We start from the raw sequence: 13,845 nt of genomic DNA, 5'->3' as shown, positions 1-13,845 counted from the left end.
CCCACGGGGGATGCAGTCTCCGTGGGCTCAGCTTACATAAACGATCAGTCTGATGGGGACAGACCCTACTAGGTCTGAATTTGGGCTTCCTGCGTTTAGACGTGTGTTAGTTTGGAAAGCATTACCGCCTGCACTGGGAGGTTCATAGCCTAAGTTACAAAGTGCTAGACTTCATGAGGAGCCACATGTGGGTCTCGTTGTGGGTTCCCATCTCAAGCTGTCACGTATGTGCCCGGGGAGAGGAGGCGGACACTGGCCATGCCAATGCCAGTGGCACACGCAGGTGGTCTGCTGTCGCTCAGCAGGAGCAGGATGAAGCCTGTGTTTTGAACAAGGATCAGAACTAGCTTTAGTGAGCTGAGAACAAGGTTACAGAAGCCTTTTCTCTAAGCATCAAGGAGGGCTGCTGGAGGGACGTGCAGGAAGTGGAAGCAGTCACAGCCCAGAAGAGACTGGGGCTTGTCAGCACTGGCGTGTAGTTGCCAGTGCACAGGTCAGGGGGAATTCCCTCCACGAAATAAAGGGACATGTCAACGTGAGGTCAGTTGACCCTCATAAGCTGGCCTTTAAATTAAAAGTGTGGCCATCTGGGTCTCTGAAGTTGCCTGCTAAGACCGTGACCAGCAGTTCCCTTGATACACACCACCAAAACGGTATTAGGACGTGCCAGGCACTCAGTATTGTTTTCACAGCTCGCATCTGGCCCAGAGGTTGCAGCATTTCTTCCAGGCTCCTGCTGCCTTGCAGACCCACTTCTCCCATGGCACAGCTGCTGTCCTGTTGTCCCTTTTTTGTCCTTTTTGTTGTTGCTTTTGTTATTCTTAGGGGCTATGGGTAGCCATTCCTCTAAGGAGGAATGCGAGGTGTAAAGGAGGAAAGTTGGACCGAGTATGAAGAAGGCTCTACTCATTACTCTTGCATCTACCTAAAAGCCACCACATTTTCGCTTCTTATTTTTTCTACTCCAAGATATGGAGACAATTTTCCTAGCCCTCAATTGGAGGGAAAATTTGCTCATTTTCTGTTGAAAGAGAGTTTTTCTCCTCAAACAGTCATATTCCCTCTGAGCTGAAGTCTTTTTGATCTGGTGAAGCAAGGAAGCAGAGGACGTGGCCCCTGGTTTTAAACTTTGCACATCCCCAACAAATGATGTCCTGTTCCCTCCTGCTGGGACAGGACCACAGAGCAAAGCGGGCTGGGCGCCACCCTGCGCATGTGGGCCAGGGCTTATATTTGGGATTTGTTTCCCCCACTGGGCTAGCGTGGGGACGCACCGGCAGCTGTGTCTGTGCTACTGTGCGGATGACAGAGAGGGGAGAAAGAGGCTCCCCCTTTTTTTGTGTGTGTGTGCAGGGCTGGTTTTTTTCCCCTTTGCCCACCACCTTCCACGAGAACCTCCGTCTGCTCCCCGCCGCCTGCAGCTCCGCCAGGTAACCTCGTGCTCGGGCTCCGTGACACCGAGCGCCCGCTCAGCACCGGAGCTGCCGGGGATGAAGCTCACAGGGAACGGCTGCTGGGGGCACAGGAGGAGGGGGCGAACACCGAACCCCAACGCCCGGCTGCCGGCGGCAGGCCCCGCCCGCTCCCCGCGCTAACCCCCGCCCGCAGCGGCCCGCCCCGCCCCGCCGTCACCGCCCCCCGGTCGCCCGGCGCTGCTGGGCCCGGCCCGGCCCGGCTCGGCTCGGCTCGGCTCGGCGCGGCCATGGTGGAGCGGGGGGACGAGGCGCCGCTGCTCTTCTGGGCCGAGGGCCCGGCCGTGGGGGCGCCGCCGGCCGCGGCCGATGCTGGAGGAGGCGGAGGTGGAGGTGGAGGAGGCGGCGGGCGGCGCCTGGCCGGCGGCTGGAGCGCGGCGCCGTGGGGCGGCGCGGAGGCGGCGGGGCCGCCGCGGGCGGAGGAGGACCCGGACCAGATCGTGGCCGTCTTCGTGGTCACCTTCGACCCCCGCACGGGTGAGGGGGGCCGGGGGTGGGGCGGTTCGGGGCCTGGCGGCCGCACGGGTGCCCAGGGGGCTCGGCTGGAAGGCGCAGCTCGGGGAGCGGCTGGGGGATGCGGGGGGTCGCTGCCGGCCAGCCCTGCGAGCAGCTGCCCCTTCCCTCCGGGGGCAGAGCCGGCGGGGGGGTGTCTGTAAAGCACGGCGGTTCGGCGTGCTTTGGGGTTGGGGTGTTGGAAAGGAGGGCCCTGAAAGAGCAGACCACGTCCCCGTCCCGAACCGAAGATCCCTAGGAAGCGGTGAGAGCTGACCCCAAGTGCTGTCAGCACCGCGCTGCCGGACAGGTGGGCTGCTGTGCCCCAACACCAGAGGGCTTCCAAAAATGTACCCGTCCCGTACTGCGCCAGGCGCCGAGCCTGGGGTCACGGGCTCCCGACTTGCCCAAACCTGACGTGAGGTTGGCCGACATCTCCCCGATGGGAGGTGTTTGTCCTAAGTATCCAAACCGCAGAAGGGTTTGGGCGACCGCGGCGGCAGCAGGTTGTCTGTCAATGTGACAGCATGTGCCTTCTACGAAATGGTGAGATTTTCTTGGTTGGCAGGAAGCTTAGCTTTCTCAGGAGTTTGTCTGAACCAGCTGTTGCTTTGAAAGAAGTCCAGGGAGAGTTGGGAAACAGCTCTTCTCACATCTGATGTGCAGTTAGTGCGGGGCGTCATCAGCCTCGTAATAGTCCGTCAAGTCCAGGAAGATTCGGTACCGGTGCTGAACGTAAGGAGCGTGATATGGCTGCGAGGAACACATCGACAGATCTCAGCGTCACGGGTGGAAGGCAGACCGCCCCGTGGAGGATGTGGGCTCGGAAGAAAGATCTTGGAGCTGCAGTGGTATGAACTTGCTGGGGCCGGGAGCAGGAATTCCTGGGTCAGCCGCATCACATCTTGTGAAGGACTTGTGCAGTGTGCGTGAGAGTACCTGGTCCCTGTGTGGGACTTAAAGGCGATCATCCACTCGGTGTCCGAGCCAGAAACCTGGCTGGTCCTGCCCAGGAGAGGCACAGCACACCTCCTTTGGTGGCTCGCTCAGGAAGGCAGAATTCCTGGTGGTGGCTGGGAGGGTGACTGCATCAGGTGATGCCTGCTCAAATACGGGGGAGCAGTAGCAGTTCTACTTCACTGTGGGAGGAGGATGTGGTAACTGAGCAAATAAAGACTGTAACAGGTTCCCTCCCAAATTGAAAAGGGCTTGAAGCAGACAAGCTCAGTGCCTCTAGCAGGTGCGTGTGCTGGGCTCACAAAGGTCGGTTATGGGGTTGCGAGGCCACTGTTATGGTCCCACTGTGCCTGGGGCTCTGGCGATGCTTGTGTGAGTGGCTGAACCAAGGGGTCAGAGGCAGCGTCTGGACCAGTGGTGGTCACCCCACTTGCAGCATGGTAAACCTGTGGGACTTGAGAGGGAGCTCTTTTCATGGCTATTACAAGGACTAATGCGCTGCGAGCTAGGTGCAGAATGGTGGCAGCCCAGGAGCCAGCCACGCAGTCTTCTCTTTGCTCCCTGCCCTTTGGCAGTCATCTCCTTAAGGGAGTAATGAGCTGGGATTGTCCTGAGACTTGAAAAAGTGCGAGCACCTGGTCTGTGCAAATGCTGCCCCACAAAGAGCGCAGTCACAAGGTGTTTTAATGAGTTTAAACTGAATTTCCTGGTACAGATGTTCTCTCGGGCTGTGAGTAACCGAACACCAGAGATTATCTTGGGCAGCAGTGGGGATACATCCGCTGGTGTGATCTACTTGGCATTAGGCTCCAGCTCATGTGCTCTGCTAGACTCATATTTGTTTTGGGTAAAGCAAGCAAAAGAGAACAGGACAATAAATTTTGCTGTGGGAAGAAGATAAAGAAAGATGAAGCGAAGTCAATAGCCACATCCTCTCTGTCAGAATACTGTAAAAGAGGCTGAACCGTCTTAGCCCTTTTTCTGTGATGGTGATGACAGACAACCTTGTGGAGGTCCTGCGCAGTCTGGTGGCTTACAGGGTGATGTGACTAATGGGGGAGGAAGCGAGGGAAGAAATGCATTTTCCACCAGTAAACATAAAAGTGTTGTTTTTCTGTCCTGCATTTCTTCCATCTAGGAAACTGAGCCAGAATACTGCTAGGTCTCACTGTGTGCTTCTCCTGTCCTGGCACAACACAGTAGCACTGCACGGCTGGGGACCCTAAAGACCTTGGGAAATACCTAGCGGTGAGGAGGGCCAGGTGATGACTACACTGCAGCCACCAAGTGCTAGCATTGTCATCATTTCTGTGAGGACCTAAAAGTCCGGGGGAGAGAAAGGACAAGGAAAAGAGCACACCAAAAGAGCACTAATTTTGCACACCAGAAACCAAGAGCGCGGTTTGTGACTTGGCCTGGTGCTGGGAGATCTCCAGATCTCCAGGTTTGTCTCTCGGCACAACCTCTCGCCAGCTCTCTAGCACTGCCTGACTCTCGCTTGGAAAGTTTCCTGTGTGCACGAGAGCTGCTTTATGCCCAGGGAAGGGAAATGCTTCCTGTTTTTCTGCATTACTCTCTCCTCCCTCCTCCTGTTTTTCATGCAGGCTGGCAGTTGCTATTGCATCTGGGTGAAGTCTCTCCTTTGTTTGCTCTGCTGTTTCACCAGACTGACTTTTTTTTTTTTTTTATCTCCACGTTTGCTCCCTGACTGCCACGTCGCCAGTACATTCATAGGGCAAGGTGGCGTGAGGAACTGCCAGGAGCACAGGTGTGGATTGCCTATGTCAGCTCCCAGTGACAGATCCCAGGGAAAAAAAAAGCTACCTGATATGCAAGTAGGTTTCATGGATACGCATAGGATAAGGCTCTGTTTCAAGACATCTTTTCCTTCCTTGCTGTTGCAGCACACCTGTTGTTTGAGCCGTGTCCACATCGACGCCTCTAATGAATGGTATAACGCTTCGCAGCAGTACTTCTGACTAAACTGAGGAAAGGCAAAGGTTCCTGTGCTCGATGGTGCTCTTGCTTACTGATGTATTAATATATAAGCGATGACCAATAGGTGATTCTCTGTGATGCAAGGCTTAAAAGAGGATCTAGCCCTAACCCCGGTTTTGCGGTTAAGAGGCGATAGTCTTAAGGGCTTACTTCCTTGCTCTGTCAAGGAAGGGTCTTGTGCCTTTAAAAACAAAACAAACCCACACAACAAAAGCCAACATCTATATATAATATGCAAAGCCTACAGGGGACCGTGCAGGCTGCCATGATGTCACTGGCTTTCTCTGCCAGCCTTTCACACTTCTTAAAGGCGACGGTGCCTCGGAGCGGAGCTCCGTGCCTTCCCGCGGCTGTGCCCAGGGTCACCAGGCTGCTGCTGCTGCTGCCGCCCAGCTGGCACGGCGCCGTGGGAGAGGTGTGCTCGGGACTGGGAGCTCTTAGCTGGATGCAAACTCTCTCTGGTTGCCGCACTTATGCTGCTGTATTTTGAAGTCCTTGCCAGGCAGGGCTGGGGGAGGTCTGCTGAATACAATATCTGTGTGAGAAGAAAAATAGCCCGTTTAAATGTCAGCAGCTAAACCCAATTCCTGTGCGAGTTTGCATGCATATACTTATGCAGGATGAGTAATAACACAAGAGGCAGGCCTCAGAAATAGAGCTATTTAAACATGAGGCATCTATTTCTAAAAGTCTGGGCTAAGCGTAGGGCCCTTGCAAACGTACATGCTGTGTCCATGCAAGCGCGGCTGCGATGCTTATCCCTAAAGGCAGGAGGAAGGACGGGGGCAGTTGAAAACATCTTTGTGCTGCATCTTCCATTGCATTATACCGAAGAACTTTTTTTTTCCATTTGGTTTTAAAAGTAAGTTGCATTATTTCAAATTCATTGAAATGAAAACACTATTTCAAATACCAGCGGCTGAGCCTAGAGCACGTCACTGCAGCAGTTGTGTCCAGATGAGCAGGTTAGACTCTGAATTGTATGGAAGAGCCTGAGAAGTGCCCATTTTCATCCGTGGTAAACTTTCCAGCGGCAAGGCAGGACTTTGTCAGCTCTAGGGACTTTCTGTGACTGCTCTATCAGGCTCCTCAGGTGGCCTTTTCTGTTGAACAACTGCATGCTTTCAGGCTGGGCTGTCAGGTGACAGGTGTTTGCTAATTTTGATCTAGTTTGTAATTCATGTGCTTTTTGTGTGGTTATTCTAGCATGCACAAACATGTTGCAGTGCTTGGAACTCCCCGGCCTCCAAATTAAGCTTTAGCTAACTCCTCCTACCCTTCCAAACAAAAAATAGAGAGAAATTCTAGGGAGTAGTGACGATCAGGATGCTGGCTTAGGGGTTACTGTTTGACTGGTCCTATAATGCATAGCCAAAGGGAGATATTGATGCTGATCTATCACATAAGCTCACCCTAAAGAGCAGCAGTCCATACTTAGGGTTCTGTCTATATCAAATACTGGTGTAGGCAGCCTGAAGGGAGCAGTATTAGTGCTACACTGTCAAAGTGCCCCGTGGGGCAGAATGGTAGCTGCTCTGTGATAAAGTGTATAAAGAATAAACCCATAACGTACCACTAGGTTCCAAAACAACTGGGAAAGTTTTGCAACATCTTGGTGTAGTGCTGCAACAAGTAACATTTGCAAGAGAGGTGTTGAGTACAGTATCACTGCCTCTGTCCAAAACAGTTAAGGAGCTCAGGAGCTGTGTTGGTTCAGTGATACTGGCAACCCAGTGGTGTAAAGGTAGCAACTTGCTGTTGCTGGTGTTGACCCTTTGCTAATGAGCACTGCATCCACGTTCACTCAAATAAATTTGCTTATTTGCAGGCAACATGGTGGAATGGTGTTTACCTCAAGATATCGATTTGGAAGGCGTGGAATTCAAATCCATGGCAAGCGGGTCCCACAAAATCCAGTCAGACTTCATGTGAGTATATCTGAGCTATACTGCTGCTTCTCTGAGCTGCGCATCTACACCACCATCCCTTGATTCAGGACATGCAAGGAAAATACCACCTACGAAGTTAAGTCCCTGCACTGCCGTACTGCTAACCCGTATCTAGCTAAGCAAAAGATACTGATCAGATTCACTCAACAAGGTACGAAGTGCAGCGAGCTATGTGGCATCTGCTGCGTGACAGCTTTGAGCTGTGGAGGTCAGCCAGTGAATGGGGAAGGCCAGCTTCCCAGTGATGTGCAAATTTTAATGCTTATTGGGCAAATCGTACTGCATTGCAACCTTCCAGACAGTCAGCAGAGACCTGCTGTGAAGGCGAGAGAATGGCAGAACTGAAATCGGAAGGATCTTGCAGAAAAAGAACTTAGAAACGATGTGGTTCTTAATTCTGTCAGTGCTTTTGGATCCTTTAAATGTTGTGGTAAATGGTCCTCACTTACTTTCTTCTCCTCCTTCAGCGGAAAGACTTATGGCTAGTTCTCCATTCTTGTGGTTTTACTAGCCCAGTGCTGCAATGCAGCAAGGTTTTGCAATGAGTTGCACTTACACCATTGCTTTTGGTCAGGAATAACAGTTACTTTCTCAAAGACATACAGACTCAACCTTGCGCTCAGCTAGAGCATGCTTCCGCATGCAGGCACCCAAAATATGACTAGGTAGCCGGTCTATACTCACAGCTCCATGCACTGCAGGCTTTTCTTCCTTAAAAGCACACCACTGTGTTGATTGGGTCCTGCATCCTCAAGTGGCTTTCTGAGTTCTTTCCTTACTGGCTGCCATGCTGAGACATGGCTGCTAGGGACTTTAGTGGCAGAGGCTCTGGGAACTCCTGCCTTAAATGTCCTGTCCTGTTCCTGAGAAGGCTGAGACACCAAAGGCCAGCCCTTAACCTTTCAGATAGCAAGGTGGGATTTCAGGGGGTTCCTTAAAGAAGGAACTGTGTTCCCAAATCAGTATTTTTGGTGATCACATAGATAGATACCTGTCGTTCATTCCCAGCTTTTAACATTAACTCTTCTGTCAAATGTTTGTCCCCAGTTATTTCCGGAAAGGGCTCTGTTTTGGCCTGGCCTGCTTTGCCAACATGCCCGTGGAGAGCGAGTTAGAGCGTGGTGCCCGCATGAAGTCCGTGGGGATTCTGTCCCCTTCTTATACCCTGCTCTATAGGTACATGCACTTCCTGGAGAATCAGGTCAGGTAAGTTCCCTTGGGTATGGGACTGGCCACTCCCCACCGGGAAAGGTAACATTGCCCCGATGGAGGGTGGTTTTAGATGGGAGTGAGGACTTGGGGAGAATGTCAAGTTATAACTCAAATGACAGGCTCACCAGAGAGAGGGTTACAACTCACAATGGGGAAGGAGAAAAGGAACCCATTCAGCAGCAGCCTGTTTGTTGCTAACAGCCTAGTGGAACGCTATCCAAACCCTACTTACTTTGAAGCACAATGGGGAAAAAACTGTCAGGGGAGAGCACAAGAAGTTAGCATCCTCTTGTTGAGAGGACAACAAGTTTCTCTCTCCTTTTGAAAGCTATTTTTCTAAGGGCTCACAAAAAAGCCTGTCATGGTGATCCTGGTCAGGTGGATGCCTCAGCTGCATTGAGTGGGCCTGGCCAGGAAAATGGTTCTGGTAGAAAGGAAAGCTGCTCCTACCTGAATGTACTTTGAAACAGGATCAGTCCTATGTGTAAATCAGCTCACTGTCTGCTTCATGCCCATGTTCTTTGACTGCGCTGAACGTTGGTGTTACCCCTGATCCTCAGGCTGCCCTCCTAGGTAAGTCTGTGCAGCTGAGGCACCCGGGGCTCCTTTGCTACGTAGGAAAGCAGATGCTACATGAGGGCAAGGCACTAAATAAGTGGAGTCTGGAGATGCTACAAATCTTTTTCCTTTCTTTTCCAGACACCAGCTGGAGATGCCAGGGCACTACTCCCATCTAGAGGCATTCTATGATGACAAGAAAGGAGTTCTCCCTGATGGCAAGGGCACTGCCACATCCCAGCAGCCTGTCCACTGGCTGCCGTCCATCCACAGATACATGTACCCCGAGATGAAGGTGAGGCAGGGCCTCTGAGGCTTGCAGGAACGCGCAGTGTGCTGCTGCTTTTTACCAGTGTCTCATACTTCTTTACATAAGCAGTCACCCCAGCACTTTGTAGGCTGCTTTAGATGAGATTTTGTTACTTGGGCTGTTTGAAGCTGCCGTTCTCTCGTTGCCGTGTGCTGGTCTTGCTCCCACATTCAGACTTAGACATCTGTGCATGTGTCCCTGTTTCACCTCTGAGCTGTTTTCTTCCCTTTCCCTCCACCTGCAGATCACACACCCTGCTGGCTGTATGTCTCAGTTCATCAAATTCTTTGGTGAGCAGATTCTTGTCCTCTGGAAGTTTGCCCTGCTGCGCAAGCGCATATTGATATTTTCACCGCCCCCAGTTGGAGTTGTCTGCTACAGAGGTACGTTTCCAGGGGCATCACAGAGCTCTTACATAGTAGGCTGAAGAACTGCAGAAATGCCTGTGGGTATGGAGGGTACAGACATCATGCAGGTCTTAAAAATCCATCACAACCATTCCTTGTGGAGATACAGTTTGGCCTTCATTTACCTATTTCTTACAAAATGCTTTTCTTCAGGCCTTTTGGGTAAAGACGTACCTGGGTCTATCAAACACAAGAAAATAAGACTGCTGAATGCATCTGTGGGATCTAGAACACGCAATTCCTGTGGGAGAGCTGATTATTTCCTATCCAAGATAAGATGTTCCCACTTGAGGAGTTCTGGTGTTCAGAAGTATTTCAAAGCCTTAACCATTGTTTACATAGGAGCGTGTGGGAGAACTGGGTAAGCGGGTTCGTAATGCCCTTGCAGAGTCTACTGAAAGCATCTCAGCACATCCTCCTCTTGTCTGCAGTGTATTGCTGCTGTTGCCTTGCCAACGTTTCTCTACCTGGTCTTGGAGGAACTGTCCCGGAGTCCAAACCGTTCTTCTATGTGAATGTGGCAGACATAGAAATGCTAGAGACAGAAGTATCGTATGTGGCCTGTAAGTATGAAGGGTTAGGCAGAACTTCTTTAACTTCAGGCTGGAAAATGTCTTGAGACACCAGACTGTGAGTTAAAACTGAAGATAAGATGTGCATGGAATGACTGTCTGCAAAGGCAGGAGAGAACAGTTGGTCTGCAGGGAAAGCAACATGCTGTTCTGAAAAATCTTCTCTGATTTTGGCAGGTACAACAGAAAAGATCTTTGAGGAGAAACGGGATCTCTACGATGTCTATGTGGACAACCAGAATGTGAAGACACATCACGAGCATTTGCAACCACTCCTGAAAATTAACAATGCTGACAAGGAGAAGTACCGACGGCTCAACGACCAGAGGTAACACTAGAGATCTGAGTGATCCTGGGTCTGTTAGCAGAGCAATACTATGTGGGATAGAGAGGACACTGCTCCTTGGTACTTGCCACCTTCTCTTAATATTTCTCAAGCTTTCCACTGCTTCAGCTCATCTCTTTGATTCTGGTTCCACTGTAGCTGGCTGCTATGAGAGTCCCTGAATACTCTGCACACGTGATCACTCAACCAGTGAACTGGTGGAGCAGACAGAAGGCAGGAAGAGAAGCAGAGTGTGATTCTGTGACTGATCGTTGACGCACCGCTGATCAGTAGCAGAACTGAAAACATTACCCTTGTATCCTGATTTCTAGTCCAGTGCCTTATAAAGGCTCCCTTGCCCCAGATATTGGGGCAAGGGGGCTAATCTGATTTGTCACCAAGAAATGGATGTGAAGTTTTCATTGTTGATCATCATTTCATAATGCTTTGAGCTTCACTGGAGGCACGTGCATTTAATCCGTCTCCCTTCTCTCAGGCAGATGTTAATGTATTCTCAAGAAGTGGGTGAGGATTGTAGCTCGTGTGAAGAGGACCTTTTCATCTTGTAAGTGGATGTGTCTAACACTTAGTTGGTCACTGTTGGGCTTAGGGAGCATTTTTCACTGATTTCAAGTTGCGCTAGTGTAGCATATTATGAAACACCATGGTTAACATAATTCCACAGTCAGTTTTGTGTTTCTCTAGGGATCCAAGAGCCAAACTGGTTCTTCCTTTTCAGCTCATCCCAATTGCAATGCGAGAAGCCAAAGGCAGCCATGTTTGTCTCCACTGGGGACTCTTTAAGTGCTGGAATGGAGAAGGAAACTTTTAAAACAAAACCAGAAATGCAAGATTCCCCTCCCATTTTTGAAAACGTAAACACCGTAGGACTCTTCATGCGAGAAACATTTGGCTCAGGAAAGCACAATGTCTGTGGGAAGCAGGCACTGTACCGCACTGGGGGAGGTACAGCGTGGAGATAAGACCTGAGCTTGAAGGATTAGCCCATTGATGCAGCTGGCTCTGTACTTGGGAAACAGAGGAACCAGAACTGGGTGTAGACTGTGAGGTACAGAATTAGATGAAAACCACACCTGTACCACCTCTGAAGCCCTCCACTGCCTGTTGCTATTGTTCACAGGCTGCACCAGTAGGTGAGAAGTTACAGGATGAAATTGTTTGAGGGACTGTCAGCGCAGAACTTTGTGTTGAGCTGCACAGATGTAGTCAGAGCTCTTTTTGAAAAGCCTTTTGTGTTCCTAAGAAAGCACTATGTAAGAAGTAGCTCTCTTTGCTGTGTTCTGCTCCACTAATGGAGAATTCATTTACCCCAAAGACTTACTTAGACAGATAAAAACACTGTTTCTTCCTTTGCTTTATGGAGCTATAGGTCTGATATACCCACTTAATTACCACAAAGTAATTGTCAGCTCTAGCTGACAATGGGACTTTCTTCTGCAAAGTGAAATGCCTACCATAAATCAACCAGACAAAAGCACCACTGTAAATTAAAAGTTACTGCTTTGTTTATTCCACCCTTTGTTATGGGGTGGATAGAAACCTCCTACAGTATGACCTAACAGGGTGGGATCTGTGCTTAAAGTGGGTTAAACATGATGCTGGGGCTCTGCTGCCTGTTTGGTAAATATGCTGTCTTTTTGGGGTCCAATGCCATCATCTCAGCTGACTTTACCCTACAGGTTTTTCATGGAGCAGAACAACCGGATATTTCAGACCCTGATGGAAGTGTCAGCCAGCCAGGACAAGACGCTGACAGCTGACCACGCACGAGGCATGGGTCTGGATCCCCAAGGGGATCGAAGCTTCCTTATGGACCTCCTGGAAGTGTATGGCATTGATGTTATGCTAGTCATTGACAACCCCTGCTGCACTTAAACCAAGGCCCAGAGAGATGGGGAACAAAGACAACTTTTTAAAGACTATCAGACATTGCTTAGGAGCATCACTGGAACTCACCACAGCCACTGGACAGATCTCGTTTTATTTAATAACTTTATATGGAAAGTATTTATAGTTTTACAACAAAATGTGATTTTATTTTTACCACCTTGATTTCCCCAAGAAGCACCTGCTTCATTTTTTTTGTTGTTGTTGTTTTCATCTCCCCTTCTTTCTCAGTTCTGGTTTTTTTTTTGTTTAGATAGGACCAGTGGCACCTCTGCACCAACCCTCACGGGTGCCAGTGATAGCTAAGTTTTGGCCTAGTCTGGATGCCTGAGGGCTGAGGACTTCAGGAAAGCACTGTGTCTGATGGGGACCAATGTGAAATGCTGTCGCTGAGCTCTCAAGACTTGACTGGAAAAACCATCCTATCATTTCGTCTTGTACTTGGGGACTGAAGAGAGCTTCAGCACAGGCTGTTAGTTGCCCAGTCTCATAAAACATCTCCTGTCCCACCATGCTTTTAGGTGGGGACAGTTAAACCAATGATAAAGAATGGGACTCCTTTAAACACCCCTCAACCAGCTTTCAGCAGCTGAATTGGAATAAAGCCACCCTTCCTCATCAACGGCAGAAGCAATTCTGGGATGAGGGGGTGCTACAGGAACTAATGACTTTGCTTACCAGAGCGGCACGGTTTCACTTTCAGCACTGGAGGTGGTGTAAACTGTTAAAGACTACACCTACCTATCTCTCGTCTGGAGAAGAGCACCATCTCTACTTAATCCCTCCTTCTGCTTCCTCTGGTTTTCAGTTGTATTGAACCTGCTGCTTTGGATTAAAATCTTCAAACCAGCAAGATGGTCTCGCACTGAAGAGGGACCACCATCACTGAGCCACTTTGCGGTCACTATGCTCTCCAGTCTCAGCTCAGATGAAGCTGGGCAGGATTGGGTTGAATTAAGTATATTCAAACTAATGGCACTAGCCCTTTCTTTGTAGCAGACAGTACTTGCCCTGCCTTTGAGTTAATACCGTCTGCCAATCCTTTGTCAAACAGCCTCCAGCACTGCCTGCCGCTGTCCTTGTCTTCGTTGTGAGACAGACAGCAGTATGCGACCTTCCAGCTGGGACAACTTTACGGTTTGCAGGTGGCTCCCTTGGAGTTTGTTGTTCCTAACTGGCTGGAAGCACTGGTTAACAGCAAGCCTTTTTCTTCCTGAGCAGAGGAGCTGTAGAATCAGATGAATAGCGTTCCTCAGTCTTTTACTGTGAAAAGATAGGATTCACCTGATACAGGGCCAGTTTCCCTCCAGAAAGGCTATGTCTGTAAAGGGTAATCCCTTTGCCGCGCAAAGTCCAAGAATGGTACTGCGGCTTGTAGGTGTGACATACTGCTTTGTCCAAAATCCTCTGGCCAGTAGTAGCATCAGCTTTAAGCTAACTGTTCTTCCTGAACTATCACCATGCCTACTTAGCTGCTGCTCCTACTGTAAGAGACTTCAGCACTTTGAAGCCTTTCTGCAGTTTGTAGAAATGCAAACTGTAGTTGGTGTGTACATTTACCATAGCATTTTTATAGAATGAGACAGCACCTGAACCACCAAAGTCTCACCTGCTGATTCTATTTAAAACAGGTAAAGAAAATCTCCAGGAAGACCCCTTATGGATTTTCTCACTCGAGGAAGGAG

General features: G+C 50.0%; 1 protein-coding gene across 1 annotated transcript; it reads left to right on the top strand.

Moving 5' to 3' along the window:
• The first annotated feature begins 1,702 nt into the window (after window positions 1–1,702).
• Window positions 1,703–12,490, top strand: DENND11 (DENN domain containing 11). The gene is made up of 9 exons (XM_035568560.2): window positions 1,703–1,949; window positions 6,748–6,847; window positions 7,916–8,074; window positions 8,780–8,933; window positions 9,193–9,331; window positions 9,787–9,918; window positions 10,105–10,255; window positions 10,749–10,817; window positions 11,953–12,490. The coding sequence occupies exons 1-9, from the start codon at window positions 1,703–1,705 to the stop codon at window positions 12,146–12,148; spliced, it is 1,347 nt and encodes a 448-aa protein (XP_035424453.1). The 3' UTR covers window positions 12,149–12,490.
• The last annotated feature ends 1,355 nt before the right edge of the window (window positions 12,491–13,845 follow it).

Source organism: Cygnus atratus, chromosome 1 (assembly GCF_013377495.2).
Source record: "Cygnus atratus isolate AKBS03 ecotype Queensland, Australia chromosome 1, CAtr_DNAZoo_HiC_assembly, whole genome shotgun sequence".
NCBI classification, from domain to species: domain Eukaryota; kingdom Metazoa; phylum Chordata; class Aves; order Anseriformes; family Anatidae; genus Cygnus; species Cygnus atratus.
The sequence above is the reverse complement of the archived record's forward strand: the minus strand, read 5'-3'. Positions and strand labels throughout refer to the sequence as shown.